Raw genomic sequence first — 21,348 nt, 5'->3', positions numbered from 1 at the left:
CCCTAATAACTGTTCTCTTGGTAGGAAATGCTGCCCCCCAGGAACGAGACATTGTGTTCTTGATCGATGACTCGTGGAGAGCTGCTGCTTCATTTGATTCCATCAAGGAGTTCCTCTGCGGCGTAATTAAACAGCTCAACATCGGGGAGAGTGGGAATCACGTCGCGGTGGTGCAGTACTGTGAGAAGGCAAGGGTCGGGTTTCCGCTGAATGCTTACTCGGACGAAGGTGACGTACTGGCTGCCGTGCGGGGACTGAGGCCGGCAGGCGGAAGCACGGTGAACACGGGGGCTGCGATGAGGTATGTCCTGGAGAACGTCTTCACCACGGCCGCTGGAAGTAGGCGAGCCGATGACACACCTCAGATACTGGTGCTCCTCACGTCCGCAAAATCAATGGATGACGTTAAGGAGGCAGCAGGTAGACTGAAGGCTGCTCCCATTGTCACCTTTGTCGTAGGGGTCGCGCACGCTGACAGACAGGAGTTGCAAGAGATTGTCTACTCCCCCAATCTGCTGTTTGAAGTCCAAGATTTCAAGTCACTTCCAGAGATCCAAGATCAATTGGTGCAGCCCTTGAAAACACTGATCATTGAAATTATTAAAATGCCACCTGGAGTTACTGAAGGTATGTTTGAATACATTTTTTTTTAACTGCCTTTCAGCGCTAAGTGTAAGAAGTAACTAACTGAGTCAGAAGGAACTGCAGATGCTGGTTTAAACCGAAGGTAGACACAAAGTGCTGGAGTAACTCAGCGGGACAGGCAGCATCTCTGGAGAGAAGGAATGGGTGACGTTTCGTGTCGAGGCCCTCCTTCCGACTGAGAGTCAGGGGAGAGGGAAACGAGAGACATAGACGGTGGTGTGGAGAGATCTAGAACAAATAAATGAAACATATACAAAAAAAGTAACGTTGACAAAGGAAAGAGGCCATAGTTAGCTGTTTGCTAGGTGAGAACGAGAAGCTGGTGCGACTAGGGTGGGGGAGGGGTGGAGAGCGAGAGAATGCAGGGATTATTTGAAGTTAGAGAAATCAAAATTAATTGAGTGTCTCCACCCAAGTGCCTCCACCATTCCTTCTCTCCAGAGATGCTGCCTGTCCTGCTGAGCTACTCTAGCATTTTGTGTCTATCTTCAATATTCATACCGCTGGGGTGTAAGCTGCCCAAGCGAAATATGAGGTGCTGTTCCTCCAATTTGCGTTTAGCCTCACTCTGACAATGGAGGAGGCCCAGGACAGAAAGGTCAGTGTGGGAATGGGAAGGGGAATGCAAGTGTTTGGCAACCGCAAGGTGGGGAGATGTGTTGGCGTGACATGTTGTCTCGGATAAAGTGCTGTGTGCGGTAAGGTGACAAACTCCAGCTCTGCGTCGACACTTTCCCACAACAACGCCTGTTGCCTTCGTCGAGAGACAAGGTCTTGGAAACTATTTCATTTTTCGGGATGTGCGCTTGAAGGAAGTAACGTCGGCCCGGCCTACATGACAGTGTCTGAGTTGGTGGAAGAATCTCAGTCCCTCATTAAATTCCACGCAAAGCAGTGAGTTGGAAGTGGCGCTGGTGAGACAAAGTCGTACAAACCATATCAGAGCAGAAACGATCAAGAGTAACGGTGAGTAGAGAGAAACTATGAGGAAGAGAACGAGGAAAGGGGAGAATAAAAATGAAAGAAATAAAGCTCCAAATCTAAAAAAACATTCATAGTGAATGAATAAGAACAACCATCTATGTGGATGATGATGAGCTAACTAGAAGTGGAATAGGGAGACATAGACAATAGACAATAGGTGCAGGAGGAGGCCATTCGGCCCTTCGAGCCAGCACCGCCATTCAATGTGATCATGGCTGATCATTCAACAATCAGTACCCCGTTCCTGCCTTCTCCCCTTAACCCCTGACTCTGCTCTCCTGAAGAGCTCTATCTTGCTCTCTCTTGAATGCATTCAGAGAATTGGCCTCCACTGCTGGCTCGAAGGGCCGAATGGCCTACTTCTGCACATATTGTCGATTGTCTATTGATGAAGGGCATCGGTTTTATGAAATGTTCGGCTGAATCTCCCAGCTGATTACGTTTCGATAAGACCCCCTCTCATCCTTCTAAATTCCAGTGTTTACAAGCCTGGAATTTTGGGTGGAGGTGACCTGTATAAGAGAGGGGTGGATTGCACCAGAACAACAAGGGGGCATTATGGTGGTGGGCAAATTTGCTCATGCCAATCGTGAGGGGTTAAATTAGATTAGCTGAAGGGATGGGACCCACTGCATGAGTGATACAGGTGGGAGTCTGGAATGAATGAATTAATGAATGAATGAATACTTTATTGTCACATGTGGCAAGTCACGGTGAAATTCTTTGCTTCCACGCACAAGGTACGCAAATGGTCACCACATAATGGGCGCTGACAAATTTACAAAGTATCCCGCACCAGGTCTACCTTTGTTCTCCCCCACCCCACTCCCTCACGCCAGGTCCTCCATTGTCCATTGTTCAACCTCCCCCCTCCCTCTCTCACAGCGGTTGTTAACAACAGCAGGTTCAGTAGACAGGAAAGGCAAGAAAATAGCAGGGAGCAAGGAAAGGCGGTTGGATTAAGTTGCATTTAGTTCAATAGGAGAAGCCTGGAGAGGCAGGGATGATGAACTCAGGGCCTGGATAGGTATGGGTGGGACAATGTAGCCGACACCTGGCAATGGGAGAATCAGGACTGGCAGCTTAATGTTCCAGGGTATGGTCCTACAGTGGGACTGAGAGCAGGAGGGGGTAAAAGAGGTGAAGGTGTTGCTTTATTAATGAGAACAAGATGACTTTACTGAAGGATCGTCCTGGGTGGACCTGAGAAATAAAAAGGGGGTTGAGTGAACGAGAATAAAGATCTTGAGGGCAGAGACGTAGAGTGAGTGGAGAAAGGTTTAATAGGTGTCAGAGTGGCAAATTTTTCATTCAGAGGGTGTTGGGTACATGGAACGAGCTGCGAGAAGAAGTAGCTGAGGCAGGCAAAATATCAACATTTAAAAGACATTTGGATAGTTACATAGGTAGACACAAAACGCTGGAGTAACTCAGCGGGTCAGGCAGCATCTCTGGAGAGAAGGAATGGGTGACGTTTTGGGGTCGAGACCCTCCTTCAGACTGATGTCAGGGGAGGGGGCAGGGCAAAGATAGGATGTAGTCGGAGACAGTAACAGGGAAGGGGGAGGGGACAGAGAGGGAAAGCCAGGACTATCTGAAGTTAGAGAAGTCAATGTTCATACCGCTGGGGTGTAAACTACCCAAGCGAAATATGAGGTGCTGTTCCTCCAATTTGCGCTGGGCCTCACTCTGACAATAGAGGAGGCCCATGACAGAAAGATCAGATTGGGAATGGGAGGGGGAGTTGAAGTGCTGAGCCACGAGGAGATCAGATAGGTTAAGACGGGCTGAGCGGAGGTGTTCAGCGAAATGATCAGCGAGCCTGCGCTTGGTCTCGCATAGGTGGGGAAGGTTTAGAGGGTTATGGGCCAAACGCAGGGTTTAACTTAGATGGGGCATTTTGGTTGGCATGGATGAGTTTGGCTGAAGGGCCTCGTATTCTCTTGTGCGCCTCTTTGACTTTACGAGTCCATCACTGGTGAGGGGTGTCCCAAAAGGCAGGGGTTCACCCCTCATCTAACATTCTCCCTGGCAGGTTGATGACATCTATATTTTACTAGACCAAGTAGACCCGTTGGGCCCAAATCTCTCCTGCATTGGTGCAGCACCCTCTCCCCCTCCTCTTCCCCCCTTCCCTCCCGCCTCTCCCACCCCCCTCCCTCCCTCCTCCCCCCTCCCCCTCTCCCTCCTCCCCCTCCCTTCCCCTCCATCCTCCCCTCATCTCCCCTCCCTCCCTCTTCCCCTCCCCTTCCCCCAGCCTCCAACCCCCCTCCCCTTCCTCTCATCTCCCCCCAATCCATCCCCCTCAACCCCCATTATCCTCACTCCTCCCTCCCTCCCTTCCCTCCTCCCCTCCCCGTCCCCCCACCCTCCAACCCCCCTCCCCTCCCCCTCCCCTCCCTCTCCCCCTCACTCCATCCCCCTCAACCCCCATTATCCTCCCTCCTCCCCCCTCCCTCCCCCCCCCTCTGCCCCCACCCCCCTCCCTCCCTTCCCCCCTCCCTCCCTAGGAGATAGATTTAAATTTCAAAATGTGAATAACTTAAAAAATATAACACAGATTTCAATGAAACGTCTTCCATTAGCACCAAAGGGCCTAAGGTGGGCCTAAAATTGTCGTGCTATCGTGTACCATTTCAGGGAATCTCAGTCCCTCAGGGAATCTCAGTCCCGCATTAAATTCCACGCAAAGCAGTGAGTTGGAAGTGGTCCAGTAGATTAGGTTGAGCTTGTTATGGATAAAGGTTTATCCGTTGTACTGTCTGCTGTGTGTGATTGCATTATCTGGACTGCTTTAATTTGGCTGTACTTTGTGTGGTGACAATAAAGGTTTTTTACATTTACATTTACCATTTAGGTAGTGGTTCAGGAACAAACAAACAAACAAACAAACGAGAGATTTAGTATATAGATAAGGCATGACTCCGAAACCTAGTAGAGGCAAGGGAGCAAAGGAAAATGGCAAATTTCAGCAAGGCCTTTTTAAGAATTTACTGCAAACCCTAATAACTGTTCTCTTGGTAGGAAATGCTGGCCCCCAGGAACGAGACATTGTGTTCTTGATCGATGACTCGTGGAGAGCTGCTGCTTCATTTGATTCCATCAAGGAGTTCCTCTGCGGCGTAATTAAACAGCTCAACATCGGGGAGAGTGGGAATCACGTCGCGGTGGTGCAGTACTGTGAGAAGGCAAGGGTCGGGTTTCCGCTGAATGCTTACTCGGACGAAGGTGACGTACTGGCTGCCGTGCGGGGACTGAGGCCGGCAGGCGGAAGCACGGTGAACACGGGGGCTGCGATGAGGTACGTCCTGGAGAACGTCTTCACCACGGCCGCTGGAAGTAGGCGAGCCGATGACACACCTCAGATACTGGTGCTCCTCACGTCCGCAAAATCAATGGATGACGTTAAGGAGGCAGCAGGTAGACTGAAGGGTGTTCCCATTGTCACCTTTGTCGTAGGGGTCGCGCACGCTGACAGACAGGAGTTGCAAGAGATTGTCTACTCCCCCAATCTGCTGTTTGAAGTCCAAGATTTCAAGTCACTTCCAGAGATCCAAGATCAATTGGTGCAGCCCTTGAAAACACTGATCATTGAAATTATTAAAATGCCACCTGGAGTTACTGAAGGTATGTTTGAATACATTTTTTTTTAACTGCCTTTCAGCGCTAAGTGTAAGAAGTAACTAATTGAGTCAGAAGGAACTGCAGATGCTGGTTTAAACCGAAGGTAGACCCAAGGGGCCACAGTTTAAGAATAAGGGGTAGGCCATTTAGAACGGAGATGAGGAAAAACTTTTTCAGTCAGAGAGTTGTGAATCTGTGGAATTCTCTGCCTCAGAAGGCAGTGGAGGCCAATTCTCTGAATGCATTCAAGAGAGAGCTAGATAGAGCTCTTAAGGATAGTGGAGTCAGGGGGTATGGGGAGAAGGCAGTAACGTGGTACTGATTGAGAATGATCAGCCATGATCACATTGAATGGCGGTGCTGGCTCGAAGGGCCGAATGGCCTACTCCTGTACCTATTGTCGATTGTCTATTGTCTATTGATGAAGGGCATCGGTTTTATGAAATGTTCGGCTGAATCTCCCAGCTGATTACTATTTGTCAGATTGCCCTGATTATAATGTCTTTCTTTCATATTGCAGGCCACAAGCGAGATATTGTTTTCCTGATTGATGGTTCTTCTGATGTGGGAATATATTTCTATTTAATTCGTGACTTTGTCACCAACTTAATCCCTAACCTTGACATTGGGAAGGACAAAGATCGGATCTCAGTGGTGCAGTACAGTGACGACACAAGGGTGGAATTCCCTCTCGACGCACTGACTAACAATGAGGACGCCTTGGCCGCGGTCAAGATGCTGCGGCTGAAAGGCGGGCAGGGGCTCAGGACGGGCGCCGCGCTGGACTTTGTCAGGAGGAATGTCTTCAGCAAATCTGGCGGAGGCAGGAAACACCTGGGCACGTCGCAGATCCTGCTGCTGATCACGTCGAGGAAGTCGCAGGACGACGTGAGGCAGCCGTCCGCGCAGCTGAAGCGAGCCGGAGTGATGGCCTTCGTCGTCGGCATTGGCGGCGTGGAGAGAAGCGAACTGCGCCAAATCGCATATTCCCCCAAGCTGTGCTTCCAGGTCAACAACTACAGGGATCTTTCCGATCTGGACCTGCACATGCTCACCGTCTCGCAGCGCACCGAGACTGCCCACATACCGCCCCCCATCGCCTCAGGTAATCGGCCACCGTCAGGTTCGCGACAGTGAAAATAACGCACGGAGGAAAATGGCCAAGACACGACACGTCAATCGTCCATTTCCTTCCACGGATGGCATTCAACCCAATTCAGTTCCCCCAGCAGTTATAAAGTCATAGAGTCATAAAGTCATAAGGGATAGCAGTAGAATTAGGCCATTGGGCCCATCAAGTCTCCTACGCCATTCAATCATGGCTGATCTATCTCTCCCTCCTAACCCCATTCTCCCCATAACCTCTGACACCTGTACTAATCAAGAATGTTATAGAGTCATAGAGTGATACAGTGTGGAAACAGGCCCTTCGACCCAACTTGCCCACACTGACCAACATGTCCCAGCTACACTAGTCCCACCCGCCTGTGCTTGGTCCATATACCTCCAAACCAGTCCTATCATGTACCTGTCCAACTGTTTCTTAAATGTTGGGATAGTCCCAGCCTCAACTACCTCCTCTGACAGCTTGTTCCATACACCCACCACCCTTTGTGTGAAAAAGTTACTCTCAGATTTCCCTTCATCTTAAACCTATGTCCTCTGGTCCTCGATTCCCCTACTCCGGGCAAGAATCTGTGCATCTACCCGATCTATTCCTCTTGATTTTATACACATCTATAAGATCACCCCTCATCCTCCTGTGCTCCAAGGAATAGAGTCCCAGCCTGCTCAACCTCTCCCTGTAGCTCAGGCCCTCTAGTTCTGGCAACATCCTTGTAAATTTTCTCTGTACCCTGCACAACATAACAACATCTTTCCTCTAACATGGTGCCCAGAACTGAACTCAGCACTCTAAATGTGGCCTCATGAACTTCTTCTGCAACTGCAACATGACCTCCCAACATATATGCTCAATACTCTGACTGACGAAGGCCAATGTGCCAAAAGCCAGTTTGTTTTATTTTGTTCCAGATTCTAACGTCTCTTGTGCTTCCAAACTTAGCAAGAGTTTTGAGCAGTTTTTGGGGCAAAGGGCTATGCCAAAGCAACAAGACCTCGAACTCCTTCCAAACCCAGTCCAGTACAACCTGTTTGCCTCCATCTCCCAACCCCTTCAATTCCCACAAGCGCTGGGCTCTAATTGATTAGTACAGGTGTCAGGGGTTATGGGGAGAAGGCAGGAGAATGGGGTTAGGAGGGAGAGATAGGTCATCCACGATTGAATGGCGGAATAGACTTAGACAATAGACAATAGGTGCAGGAGGAGGCCATTCGGCCCTTCGAGGCAGTACCACTATTCAATGTGATCATGGCTGATCATTCTCAATCAGTACCCCGTTCCTGCCTTCTCCCCATACCCCCTGACTCCGCTATCCTTAAGAGCTCTATCTAGCTCTCTCTTGAATGTATTCAGAGAATTGGCCTCCACTGCCTTCTGAGGCAGAGAATTCCACAGATTCACAACTCTCTGACTGAAAAAGTTTTTCCTCATCTCCGTTCTAAATGGCCTACCCCTTATTCTTAATCTGTGGCCCCTGGTTCTGGACTCCCCCAACATTGGGAACATCTTTCCCGCCTCTAACGTGTCCAACCCCTTAATAATCTTATACGTTTTGATAAGATGGGCCGAAGGAACTAATTGATGGGCCGAATGACCCATCCTCCTATCACATGACCTTATGCCCTGATTGCTATATTAATATTGTCATGTGTGCTGCGATACAGTAAAATATGTTTGAAGTGTTTAAGTGTTTATGATTAAAGCAAATCATACCAAATATAAGTACATAATAAGTTCATAAGTGATAGGAACAAAATTAGGCCATTTAGTCCATCGAGTCCATTCCGCCATTCAATCATGGCTGATCTCTGCCTCCTAATCCCATTTTCCTGCATTCTCCCCATAACCCTTGACACCCGTCCCGATCAAGAATTTGTCTATCTCTGCCTTGAAATTATCCACTGACTTGGCCTCCACAGCCCTCTGTGGCAATGAGTTCCACAGATTAACTACCCTCTGACTAAAGAAGTCCCTCCTAATACAGTACAGAACTTTATTGTCATTCGGTACAAATACCGAACGAAATTACAGCAGTCACAAAACACAACAAAAAAAAGAAAAAAGTACACAGGACACAGGACACACGACCCCAAGACAAACATCCATCACAGTGAGTCCAAACACCCCCTCACTGTGATGGAAGGCAACAAAACTTCCACTCTCTTCCCCCCGCACCCACGGACAGACAGCTCGACCCCTAACGAGGCGACCGACATGCACAGCCCCTGCAAAGGGATGGAAGTCCCTGCGGCCAAGCCGTACCGGTCTAAAAGAGCGCCCTTTAATTCTGAGGCTGTGACCTCTGGTCCTAGACTCTCCCACCAGTAGAAACATCCTTTCCACATCCACTCTATCTATGCCTTTCATTATTCTGTAAGTTTCAATGAGGTCCCCCCTCGACCTTCTAAACTCCAGCGAGTACAGGCCCAGTGCTGTCAAACGCTCATCATATTCTAACCCACTCATTCCTGGGATCATTCTTGTAAACCTCCTCTGGACTCTCGCCAGAACCAGCACATCCTTCCTCAGATATGGGGCCCAGATTTGCTCGCAATACTCCAAGTGCAGTCTGACCAGCGCCTTGTAGAGCCTCAGCATTACATCTTCTTAGACTTCTGAGGAAGTAGAGACATTGGTGTGCTCGCTTGGCTGTTGTATCAGTGTCTTTGGAACTGGAGAAATGACTGAGAATATTTGCACCAGGGAACTTAGAACTCTTAGCCATATCTACTTCAGCAACATGGATATGCTCAGAGTAGTTGAACCAGGAAAAACTGCTGCAAATATTTTCACCAAGGGAATTAAAGCTCTCGGCCATCTCGACTGCACCAAATGTGTAAGAAGGAACTGCAGATGCTGGTGTAAACCGAAGATAGACACAAAAAGCTGGAGTAACTCAGCGGGTCAGGCAGCATCTCTGGAGAGAAGGAATGGGTGACGTTTCGGGGTCGAGGCCCTTCTTCAGACTGGTTAGGGACAAGGGAAACGAGAGATATAGACGGTGATGTGGAGAGATAAAGAACAATGAATGAAAGATTTGCAAAGAAAGTAACGATGATAAAGGAAACTGGCCATTGTAAGCTGTTTGTAGGGTGGAAATGAGAAGCTGGAGTGACATGGGTGGGGGAGGAACAGCATCTCATATTTCGCTTGGGCAGCTTTCAGCCCAGTGGTATGAATATTGATTTCTCTCACTTCAGGTAGCCCCAGCATTCCCTCTCTCCCTATCCCTCCCCCACCCAAGTCGCACAGAGATACAGTGCGGAAACAGGTCCTTCAGCCCACCGAGTCCGCATCGATGCATTAACACTATCCTACAAACACTAGGGACAATTTACACTTATGCCAAGCCACTTAACCTACAAACCTGTACATTGACGACTGTATCGGTGCTGCCTCCTGCACCCGTGCAGAACTCATGGACTTCATCAACTTCACCACCAATTTCCATCCTGCACTCAAATTCACTTGGACCATCTCCGACACCTCCCTCCCCTTTCTTGATCTCACGGTCTTCATCACAGGAGATAGACTATCGACTTTCCAAATACACAGGACAAGATGTTAGAAATCCAGTGTCAAATCCCAACTTGCTCCCGGTGGTGATGGGAGGCTTATGCACTCACCTATGCTCCTCCAATGTTGAGAAAGGCTAGGCTGACACGTCATTGGGGTTATCAAGTGGGCACCTACTTTCATCGACGTTTCGCTGATTGGACCCACGACGTCTCCAGTAGGCTCAGCAGTGCATTCTGGTGTCCCAGACCTACCCCCCTCTGCATCTGCCTAGCCGGCTTATTTGGGAGACCAGATTGGGTCTTTCCTCTTCAGCCAGAGCCACTGGCTACTCCGCTCTCCCACCCCTGATGTGTCCTTGATAGCCTGGCGTAGGGCTTGTCCGCTGATCCCCAGGTCCTTCATCAGTCTTACGGTAGATGTTGCCACAAATCCTCGACATCCAACTTGTACCGGGCAGATCTTTGCTCTCCAGCCCCGCTGTTCTGCCTCCACTGCAAGCTCTGTATATCGCAGATACTTTCTTTCGAAGGCTTCCTGCACAGCATCCGCCCAAGGGACTGTGAGCTCCACAAAATACACCATGCGCTGAGAGTTGGACCAGAGGACAAGATCAGGCCTCATAAACTATGTCTATTATAAACCTATTGACTCTCACAGGTATCTAGACTACACTTCTTTCCACCCTGCCTCCTGCAAAGATTCAATCCCCTGATCAACCCCTCCCTTCCCACCCAAACCACGCCTCCAAGGTACTTTCCCCTGCAACCGCAGGAGATGCAACACCTGTCCCTTTACCTCCCCCCTCAACTTCATCCAGGGACCCCAACAGTGTTTCACGTGAGACGGTGGTTCACTTGCACCTCCTCCAACCTCTACTACTGTATCTGGTGCCTCCAGTGTGAGCGTAGACTTGGCGATTATTTTGCTGAACACTAATGCTCAGTCTGCCCTGGCCTATGCAACCTCCCAGTTACCAAACATTTGAACGGCCCTTACCATTGTCATACTGAAGTGGGCCTCCTCCACTCCACTCCACATGCAAATTGGAGGAACAGCACCTCTAACATATTTCTCTCATTTCAAGTAACCCCTGCAATCCTTCCCCCACCTCCAGCTTCCCCACCCTGGGTGACCTACTTGTTCCAATCTTCCCATAATGGGCCATTATGGAATCCACCCTTCCTAAGGCCTTCTGTTGTCAGCCCTGTTGTGTTCTGGCCTCCTCTGTCTTTCAGTCTGAAGAAGACCCATTCCTTTTCTCCAGAGATGCTGCCTGACCCGTTGGGTTACTCCAGCATCTTGTGTCTATCTTCGGTTCAAGTGCCACATAGTTTTTGGGGAAGTAGGTGTTTCTGAAACTGTTGGTGTCCTCCAAAGTCTTTACATGTTTACTAAAGTACGGCGCATAAAAATGTGCTGTAAAGAGCAGCGGAAATAAGGAGTAGGTAGACAGAAGGAAGACAGTTGCAGGCTAAAGGTAGAGCACAAATACTGACCTAGACTAGCTGAACTAAGCTGCATATTCTATATTCACAAAGTGCTGGAGTAACTCAGCAGGTCAGGCAGCATCTCAGGAGAGAAGGAATGGGTGACGTTTCGGGTCGAGACCCTTCTTCAGTCTGAAGAAGGGTCTCGACCCGAAACGTCACCCATTCCTTCTCTCCTGAGATGCTGCCTGACCTGCTGAGTTACTCCAGCACTTTGTGAATAAATACCTTCAATGTGTACCAGCATCTGCAGTTATTTTCTTATACTGCATATTCTATATAATCCTTTGTACACACATGCAAATGACTGGTGCTGAACCATTTGAGGGAAGAACAATGTACTCCGCCAAAGATAGACACAAAATGCTGGAGTAACTCAGCAGGACTTCAGTCTGAAGAAGGGTCTCAACCCGAATCGTCACCCATTCCTTCTCTCCTGAGATGCTGCCTGTCCTGCTGAGTTACTCCAGCATTTTGTGTCTATTTTCGATTTAAACCACAGGAACCCACAGTTCCTTCCTACACACTATCATATCATATCATATCATATATATACAGCCGGAAACAGGCCTTTTCGGCCCTCCAAGTCAGTGCCGCCCAGTGATCCCCGTACATTAACACTATCCTACACCCACTAGGAACAATTTTTACATTTTACCCAGCCAATTAACCTACATACCTGTACGTCTTTGGAGTGTGGGAGGAAACCGAAGATCTCGGAGAAAACCCACGCAGGTCACAGGGAGAACGTACAAACTCCTTACAGTGCAGCACCCGTAGTCAGGATCGAACCTGAGTCTCCGGCGCTGCATTCGCTGCAAAGCAGCAACTCTACCGCTGCGCTACCGTGCCGCCCCAATTGTACTATGTACTCCAGCAATTAGTTTCACCTGAAAATGCTTCAACAATTGACCCTTGCCTTGTTTCAGGTGTCGACAGAAGGGATATCGTTTTTCTCATCGATGGTACTTCCAATCTTGGAAAAGGATTTCAAGTCGTTCGCAAGTTTATGGCAAAGATGGTCGAAGGTTTCGACGTGGGAGAGGGGAAAGTTCAGTTCGGCGTGGTGCAATTCAGCGAGGATCCACGAACTGATTTTTTGCTAGGTTCTCACTCGACCAAGAAGAAAGTTTTGGTTGCGATCAAGAAACTCAAGCTGAAGCGGGGCAAGAAAATCAACATTGGTCAGGCACTGGACTATGTCATGGACACGGTGTTCACCAGCACAGCGGGTAGCAGGATCGGCAATGCCATTCCGCAGATTCTAGTCCTCCTCACCTGCGGGAAGTCAAACGATGATATCGTACTGCAGGCGGATAAATTAAGGGAGCTGGGAATCGTGCTATTTGGGATTGGCCTTAAGGAAGCTGATGAAATGGTACTGGAGCCATTGGCCTACTCTCCTGCTTTAGTCTTTCCCGTGAAAAACACCGCGGGTTTACTCAGAATTCAGAGTCAACTCAAGCAAATCATGAAAACCGTGGCCGTGGAAGTCGTCCAATATTCTGCTGGAGGTATTTGTATACTATTTTTTTCCTATTGTATCGAAGGGCTTTGAAGTACTTAGATTGAAACAGAAAATAATAGAAAATGTTTTAGCTTTAGTTCGCCTGATGGATCAGTTATTTATAGGAAGGAACTGCAGATGCTGGTTTAAACCAAAGATAGACGCAGAATTTGTGTTTAGATCAGTTATTTATCTCCTTTAAACAGAGATCAAGGTGACTTAAATACCAGTTATAGCTTCATGCGGATTAGGCAGCTACAAAGATTTCATTACTTCCTTTTGATCATCGCGCAGTAACCATAAAGAGGGCTCTTTTCCAATACCTCACGCTGCCTCGGCAAGGCCAGAGGCACAATCAAGGACCAGTCACATCCCGGCCACTCCCTCTTCTCCCCTCACCCATCGGGCAAAAGGTATAGAAGTGAGAAAACACACACCTCCAGATTCAGGAACAGTTTCTTCCCAGCTGTTATCAGGCAACTGAACCATCCTACCACAACCAGAGAGCAGTGCTGGACTACTATCTACCTCTTTGGTGACCCTCGGACTATTTTTGATCGGACTTTACTGGCTTTACCTTGCATTAAACGTCATTTCCTTATCATGTATCTGCACACTGTGAATGGCGCGATTGTAATCATTATTGTCTTTCCGCTGGCTGGTTGGCACGCAACAGAAGCTTTTCACTGTACACGTGACAATAAACTGAACTGAACTTGTTCCCCTACTTACCATGACTCTGTTCTGGTGACGTTTCACTGACTTTCCAGCGATCTTTAGAGACTTCACGTCAGTGGTTTGGAAGCTATTGGAGAGAAATTCTTCAGGATAGGACTTACCTGGATTTGGAAGGGAATGTGATAATTCGGAAATGTTAGCATGGCTTTGGCCACCACGATCGTGTTTTACTAACGATTGATTATTTTGAGGAAGTGACAGAGGTGAGGGCAGGACAATGGATGTTGTCTACATGGATTTTAAGGTCTGGCATTTGATAAAGTCCTTTACGGCTGGCTGGCCCAGAAAATTAAGATGCATAGGATCCAAGGAGGCTTCAAGTCTGAATTCAGAGTTGGCTCACCCATCAAAGACAGAGGGGGAGTGGTAGAAGGGTGTCATTCTGTCATGGAGGTCCGTGACACAAGAATCTGTGCTCAGGTGAACAATTTGGATGTTAATGTAGATGGACTGGCTAGGACGTTGGCAGACGATGCCAGGATTGCTGGAGTTGCGGGAAGTGAGGAAGGCTATCGACGGACTCAGCTGGATATAGACCAGTTACAGAAGTTACAATAAACATCCACCACAGCGGTTCCCCCACATTCCTCACTGTGATGGAATCTTCTTCCTCTTTATTCTCCCGCGGTCGGGGCTGTCGAAACATCCGCAGCCGGTGATTGAAGCCCCCGCGTCAGGGCGATCGAAGCTCCCGCGTCGGGGTGATCAAAGTTCCCGCGTCGGGGCGATCAAAGCTCCTGCGGCTTGGAGCTCCCAAGGTCGGTCCCCGACAGGGACCGCGAGCTCCACGATGTTAAGTCCCACAGGCTCCCGCGGCTGGAACTCCCGAAGGCGGTCCCCAGCAGAGGCCACCAGCTCCTCGATGTTAGGCTGCATTGCGGATGGGGATACGATACGGAAAAAAATCGTATCTCCATCGAGGTAAGAGATTAACAAAAGTTTCCCCCAACCCCCCCAACCCCCCACGTAAAACTTGCTAAAGAACACTAAAACATACGTTTAACACATCCTAAAAAACAACACGAAGGACGGGGCAGACAGACTGTTGGCAAGGCACCCAGTGCAGCGCCACCAGGTGGTTGTTTATAGCCACGACAATTATAAATAATACGTTTAATTGACCCATTTATTTTTCTTTCTTTCATAGACAAGTAACTATCGTTCCAGGCGACTGAACCTGCGTGGATCTACTGGTTAATAATTTGCGACCACAAAGTTCTGCAATATATCCGGACGTACAGAGTGATCTCTGACAAAGGAATTAGTTCTGCTTCAAAAGGTTAATCAGTAGAATTAGTGTGATTTTTGTGACGTCATGATAAAAGATTGAGTGTTTTAGTGATTGCTGCAATTACAAATGTAAAATCTTCACCTATTCTCTGTATATTTTATAAAAACTGCAGTTAATGGGGGGAAAAAACAGCATGTATGTCTAAATTTGCATGAGATCAGATGGCTTCATTATGAGTGCATTCTTCGGAGGTTATGTACTCTGGGACTATTAGTCTAATTCTATTTGATTACAGTTCTGTGTGTTGTCAGAGGAGTGTGTTGTCAGTTCATGAACATCTTTCAACTTTTCTGTTTAACCTGTCCTTGTGGGGAAGAGTAATTTCTGAAATATTCATCTAAAAATCATAAAATTGGTATGCTCCATGTATTGCATCTTTCCAAATAAAATATTCAGCTTTGAATCACGAGTGCTTGTTTTGTTTTGACAAACTTGGTTTCCAATAAACTTGAGGTTGTCGGAGAGAGGAGGTGCAATAGATAATTGCAATATAATTTGCCAACAGTCGATGGATTCCAACCTAACTCAGATCTCCTGGTATTTAAATACCATTTCTCCGCTATCTTTATTTTAGTTTAGGGATGCAGCGTGAAAACAGACCCATCGGTCCACCGAGTCTGCGCCGACCAGCGATCCCCGCACATCAACACTATCCTACACACACTACGGACAATTTACATTTAGACCAAGCCAATTAACCTACAAACCAGTACGTCTTTGGAGTGCGGGAGGAAACCGAAGATCTCGGAGAAAACCCACGCAGGTCACGGGGAGAACGTACAAACTCCGTACAGACGGCGCCCGTAGTCAGGATCGAACCTGAGTCTCCGGCGCTGCATTCGCTGTAAGGCAGCAACTCTACCGCTGCGCCACCGTGCCGCCCATCCCAAAGCTGGGATAATCTCACAGCAATGCAGAAATCTTCACACTACAGTTCCTTCTTCTAAATCTGATGTTAATGCTGGCGATGAAACGAGGGGGTCTTGTTTCACTAGTATAAGAAAATAACTGCAGATGCTGGTACAAATCGATTTATTCACAAAATGCTGGAGTAACTCAGCAGGTCAGGCAGCATCTCGGGAGAGAAGGAATGGGTGACGTTTCGGGTCGAGACCCTTCTTCAGACTGTATTTCACTTGTTTCACTAGTACGCTTGGTACATGAAAAAAAGAAAAATTCCTTCATGAAATAAACACACCTTCATCACAAGGGTAGAATTGCCCTGGAACTTAAATTTCACCCATCAGCTTCCGTATCCAACACATGATTCCCCGACATCTCCATTATCTTTAACGGGATCTCACCACCAGTCACATCTTCCCATCCCCACCCCTTTCTGCTTCCACAGATACTAATTCCGTTGCAAATCCTCGGTTCACTCATCCCTTCCCACCCAAACTAATCCCTCCCCAGGTACTTTCCCCAGCCACCACAGGAGATGCAACACCTGTCCCTATACCTCCTGCCTCACCTCCAATCCAGGGACCCCAACGGTCCTTCCAGGTGAGACAGAGGTTCGTGTGCACTACCTCTAGCCTCACCTACTGCATTCAGTGCTCCTGATATGGCCCCCTTTACATCGGCAAGACGAAGCGTAGGCATGGCGATCGTTTTGCTGAACTCTTGAGCTCGATCTGCCAAGGCATGCTAGATCTCCCAGTTGCTAACCATTTTAAATCTCCTTCCCATTCCCACCTGACAGTTCCGTTCTGGGCTTCCTCCATTGCCAGAGTGAGGCTACATGCAAACTGGAGGGACAGCACCTCGTGTTTTAAACTGTACAAATCCTCCCCCTTCTGTCATGGGGTCACCTGATCTTTGCACACCTTTGCACACCCCCAATCCTTTCCTCTCATCACTTTCATTTCATGTTTCATGTATCGTGCGTTTTATGACTGTTGGCCATTGGGTGGCACCAGCAATGGCTGCCTCGCCAACAGTCTGCCTGTCCCTTCCTTGTTTGTTGTGTGATAGTATGTGTAGAATGTGTTTTCAGTGTTCTTTACCCAGAGTTCCCTGGAGATGATGGTTCCAAGGAACTTAAATGACTCCACAGATGTGACTGTGGTGTTGTTGATGGTGAGTGGGGGGAGGGGAGGGGGATCTCTTGGAAAGTCTACAATTAGTTCCACTGTCTTGAGAGCATTGAGCTCCAAGTTGTTGCGTTGGCACCAGGACGCCAGCTGTGTCACTTCCCATTTGTAGGCAGATCACTCCCAATCCTGGATCAGTCCAATCAGGGTTGTTTCATCCGCAATCTTCAGGAGCTTGACAGAGGAGTCTGTGGAGGTACAGTCGTTGGTGTAGAGAGAGTAAAGGAGAGGGGAGAGTACGCAGCCTTGCGGTGCTCCTATGCTGAGGGTCTGCGGGTCCGAGATGTGCTCTCCCAGCCTCACTTGCTGCTTCCTGTACGTCAGGAAGTCGATGATCCACTGACAGAGCGGTTCAGGCACAGTCAGCTGGGAGAGTTTGGAGTGTAGTAGCCCTGGCACAATGGTGATAAATGCAGAGCTAAAGTCCACAAACAGAATCCTGGCATAGGTCCTCTTGTGGTCTAGGTGCTGGAGGATGGAGTGCAGGCCTAGGTTGCTATTGAGGTATTGCAGCGTAGGTTTACTAGGTTAATTCCCGGAATGGCGGGACTATCCTATGTTGAAAGACTGGAGCGACTAGGCTTGTATACACTGGAATTTAGAAGGATGAGAGGAGATCTTATCGAAACGTATAAGATTATTAAGGGGTTGGACACATTAGAGGCAGGAAACATGTTCCCAGTGTTGGGGGAGTCCAGAACCAGGGGCCACAGTTTAAGAATAAGGGGTATTAACCTAGGAATTAACCTAGGCTGCACGCCCTCAACAGCAAGAATATCCTTCCTCAAATTTGGAGACCAAAACTGCACACAGTACTCCAGGTGCGGTCTCACTAGGGCCCTGTACAACTGCAGAAGGACCTCTTTGCTCCTATACTCAACTCCTCTTGTTATGAAGGCCAACATTCCATTGGCTTTCTTCACTGCCTGCTGTACCTGCATGCTTCCTTTCAGTGACTGATGCACTAGGACACCCAGATCTCGTTGTACGTCCCCTTTTCCTAACTTGACACCATTCAGATAATAATCTGCCTTCCTATTCTTACCATTGTTGATTGCTTTCAATAGCACAAGATTTTGTCCTATGGAACAATATTGCAAAGCAACCCATGGACACTGCAACAGCTCAGAGTTTTTTGAATCTCTGACTCCCTCTGCTGTTGGTTTCTGTAAAGGCACCAACTTGGTTTTGAATGTAACATAGAAAGAATTTTTCCAGCTCTCCACCAATTCACTGAATTGACCTTTAATTAAATGTATGTCTACTTATATCTAATTCCGTCCATAGCGACCTTATGTGCTCCTTGAATAGGGAGCTTTAAGCTGATTATTAGATCATAAGGTCATAAGTGATATGAGCAGAATTAGGCCATTCGGCCCATCAAGTCTACTCTGCCATTCAATCATGGCTGATCTATCTCTCCCTCCTAACCCCTGCCTTCTCCTGCCTTCTCCCCATAACCTCTGACACCCGTACGAATCGAGAATCTATCCTTAAAAATATCCACTGACTTGGCCTCCACAGCCTTCTGTGGCAAAGAATTCTACAGATTCACCACCCTCAGAAACCAAAGATAGTCTCAAAAGGCTGGAGTAACTCAGCGGGTCAGACAGCATCTCTGGAGAAAAGGAATAGGTGATGTTTTGGGTCAAGAGCTTTCTTCAGACTTTTCCCCCATTGTCAAAAACCAAGCTGGGGTCTTAGCTGTGATCAGCAAGCTGAACATAGATCAAAGTTTGAAACGGGGACCAGCATGGCATGAATTATTAAACAGTTGATACATTTGTACAGTTTGTAAACTGATGTGGTTTTTATAGTTCACTTTATGCTGCCTTCAATTGTGAAACACTAATGTTACATTCTACAGTCCCTTATAAACAACTACGTGGAGATAAGGACATTTGGAGTATTGTGTTCAGTTCTGGGCGCCATGTTGGAGGAAAGTTGTTGTCAAGCTGGAAAGGGCGCAGAGAAGATTTATGAGGATGTTGCCAGGGCTAGAGGGTGTGAGCTATGGGGAGAGGTTGAGCAGGCTGGGTCTCTTTTAGACAATAGACAATAGGTGCAGGAGGAGGCCATTCGGCCCCTTGGCCCCTCGAGCCAACACCACCATTCAATGTGATCATGGCTGATCATTCTCAATCAGTACCCCGTTCCTGCCTTCTCCCCATACCCCCTGACTCCGCTATCCTTAAGAGCTCTATCTAGCTCTCTCTTGAACGCATCCAGAGAATTGGCCTCCACTGCCTTCTGAGGCAGAGAATTCCACAGATTTTCCTCATCTCCGTTCTAAATGGCCTACCCCTTATTCTTAAACTGAGGCCCCTGGTTCTGGACTCCCCCAACATTGGGAACATGTTTCCTGCCTCTAACGTGTCCAACCCCTTAATAATCTTATACGTTTCGATAAGATCCCCTCTCATCCTTCTAAATTCCAGTGTATACAAGCCTAGTAGCTCCAGTCTTTCAACATATGACAGTCCCGCCATTCCGGGAATTAACCTAGTATTCGGGGAATTAACCTAGTTTTCCTTGGATGGCAGGATGATGAGGGGTGATCTTATTGAGGTGTATAAAATCATGAGAGGAAGAGATCGGGTAGATGCATAGAGTAGGCGAATCGAGGACCAGAGGACATCGGTTTAAGGTGAAGGGGAACAGATTTAATAGGAATCTGAGGGGTAACGTTTTCACACAAAGGGAGGTGGGTGTATGGAACAAGCTGCCAGAGGAGGTAGTTGAAGCAGGGACTAATCCCAATGTTTAAGAAACACTTAGGTTTATGGATAGGCCAAGTTTGGAGGGATATGGACCAAGCGCAGGCAGATGGGATTAGTGTAGCTGGGACACGTTGGTCAGTGTGGGCAAGTTGGGCCGAAGGGCCTGTTTCCACACTGTATCGCTCTATGACTCTATGACAGCTTCCCTTGCTCACTTGCCATATCTTGGAATGGCAACTCGCCATAAACTAACTTGTTGGTTTTGTTTTGCACTGAGTGGCTTGGAAATCCATGTTTCCCCCCCATTTCCCTTCCCCACCCCATCCTGAGAGGGTGAGATAATCTTGGCTTCTCCTTGTGGACCGGGTGGAGGCTGGCTATTTGGTGGCACTCATTCTCTTGGCCATGGAATACTCATGCAAGACAAGCTGATGAGTGTGTGTGTGGGGTGGTGGGGGGGGGGGGGGGGGGGGGGGTAGGGGGTGAGGGTGAATGAAATGAAATACCAAACCAAACTGTGCAGATGTGGAAGACTGTAATCCTTCCGACAGATATACCCCCCAGGGTCTACACTGAGAGAAAGTACAGGATATAATTAAAGCCACATCAGCATTATGTAAAATAAGATGGGGGAAGAGCCAGACGCACATCGATTTCCATCGTTGGTGTTGGATGGAAAAATGCAATGATGGATGAAAGCTCACTCCGTGTTCCAGTCCTGAGCAATAGTGGAATCCCCATCGTGGCAGTGGTTCCGTGTGCTCCTGCCCTAAGTGTGAGTCACGGTAATTAAAAACAGTCAGTGTGTTCCCAGTAGGTTTTCTGCCTCCGCTGTGATGCATGCCCAGAGTGGATTAAAACTTGCCCTTGGTACAGGCTGTCTCAGTCCAGGATGTCTGGAGGCTCGTTTGTGGCTGGGGCAGTACTACGTTATCTTGAAGAAAATTTGCAGTTGTCTGCAGCCCAAATGATTCATAACCTCACACGATTCTTTAAATCTTGCCTCGATATTAACCCTAGACTCCAAGAACATGAGAACAAGTCCAGGCTGTTTGCATGTGTCCTGCCAATGAATGACATTCGGTTGATTTGTAACCTCATTCCATCTCCCCGACGGAAGTTGCTCAAGGAACTGTAGATGCTGGTTTACACCAAAGATAGACCCAAAATGCTGGAGCAACTCAGCGGGTCAGGCAGCATCTCTGGAGAGAAGGCATGGATGACATTTCAGACCGAGACCCTTCATCAGATTCATGTTTCAGGTTGAGTCCATTTTCCAGGGTCTGAAGGAGGGTCTCGACCTGAAACATTACCTGTTCTTGTCCCGCTGAGTTACTCCAGCATTTTGTGTACATCTACCATTGAATCTTACATGCCTTTGTTTTACAGAAATCTAGTTACTCTAGATTTATTAATAGGAAACTAATATCGGGAAAAATCTAACAATGAGCTAGTGTTTATTGCTTGGGGCGTTGAATGGAAAATCGATGAGATTAAGTTTCAGTTACAAGGGCATTGTTGAGATCACTTCTGGAGTTCTGATTACTTTAGTTTAGTTTTTAGTTAGAGATACAGCGATCCCCACACATTAACACTATCCTACACACACTAGGGACA

At 47.9% G+C, this 21,348-nt stretch overlaps 1 protein-coding gene across 2 annotated transcripts in view; it reads left to right on the top strand.

Annotated features, from left to right (window-relative positions):
- Window positions 1–15,310, top strand: part of LOC144596073 (collagen alpha-3(VI) chain-like) — a 54,348-nt gene extending 39,038 nt beyond the window's left edge. Inside the window, exons 6-10 of one of the 2 annotated variants that reach the window (XM_078404192.1) lie at window positions 25–627; window positions 4,654–5,256; window positions 5,774–6,358; window positions 12,312–12,896; window positions 14,775–15,310. In XM_078404192.1, coding sequence (XP_078260318.1) covers window positions 25–627; window positions 4,654–5,256; window positions 5,774–6,358; window positions 12,312–12,896; window positions 14,775–14,782 — 2,384 coding nt within the window. In that variant the 3' untranslated portion in view covers window positions 14,783–15,310. The remainder of the gene's footprint in view (window positions 1–24; window positions 628–4,653; window positions 5,257–5,773; window positions 6,359–12,311; window positions 12,897–14,774) is intronic. The other variant, XM_078404193.1, reaches the window with a different exon arrangement.
- Window positions 15,311–21,348: the final 6,038 nt, after the last annotated feature.

This window comes from Rhinoraja longicauda, chromosome 8 (assembly GCF_053455715.1).
Source record: "Rhinoraja longicauda isolate Sanriku21f chromosome 8, sRhiLon1.1, whole genome shotgun sequence".
In the NCBI taxonomy this organism is placed as follows: Eukaryota; Metazoa; Chordata; class Chondrichthyes; order Rajiformes; family Arhynchobatidae; genus Rhinoraja; species Rhinoraja longicauda.
The sequence above is the reverse complement of the archived record's forward strand: the minus strand, read 5'-3'. Positions and strand labels throughout refer to the sequence as shown.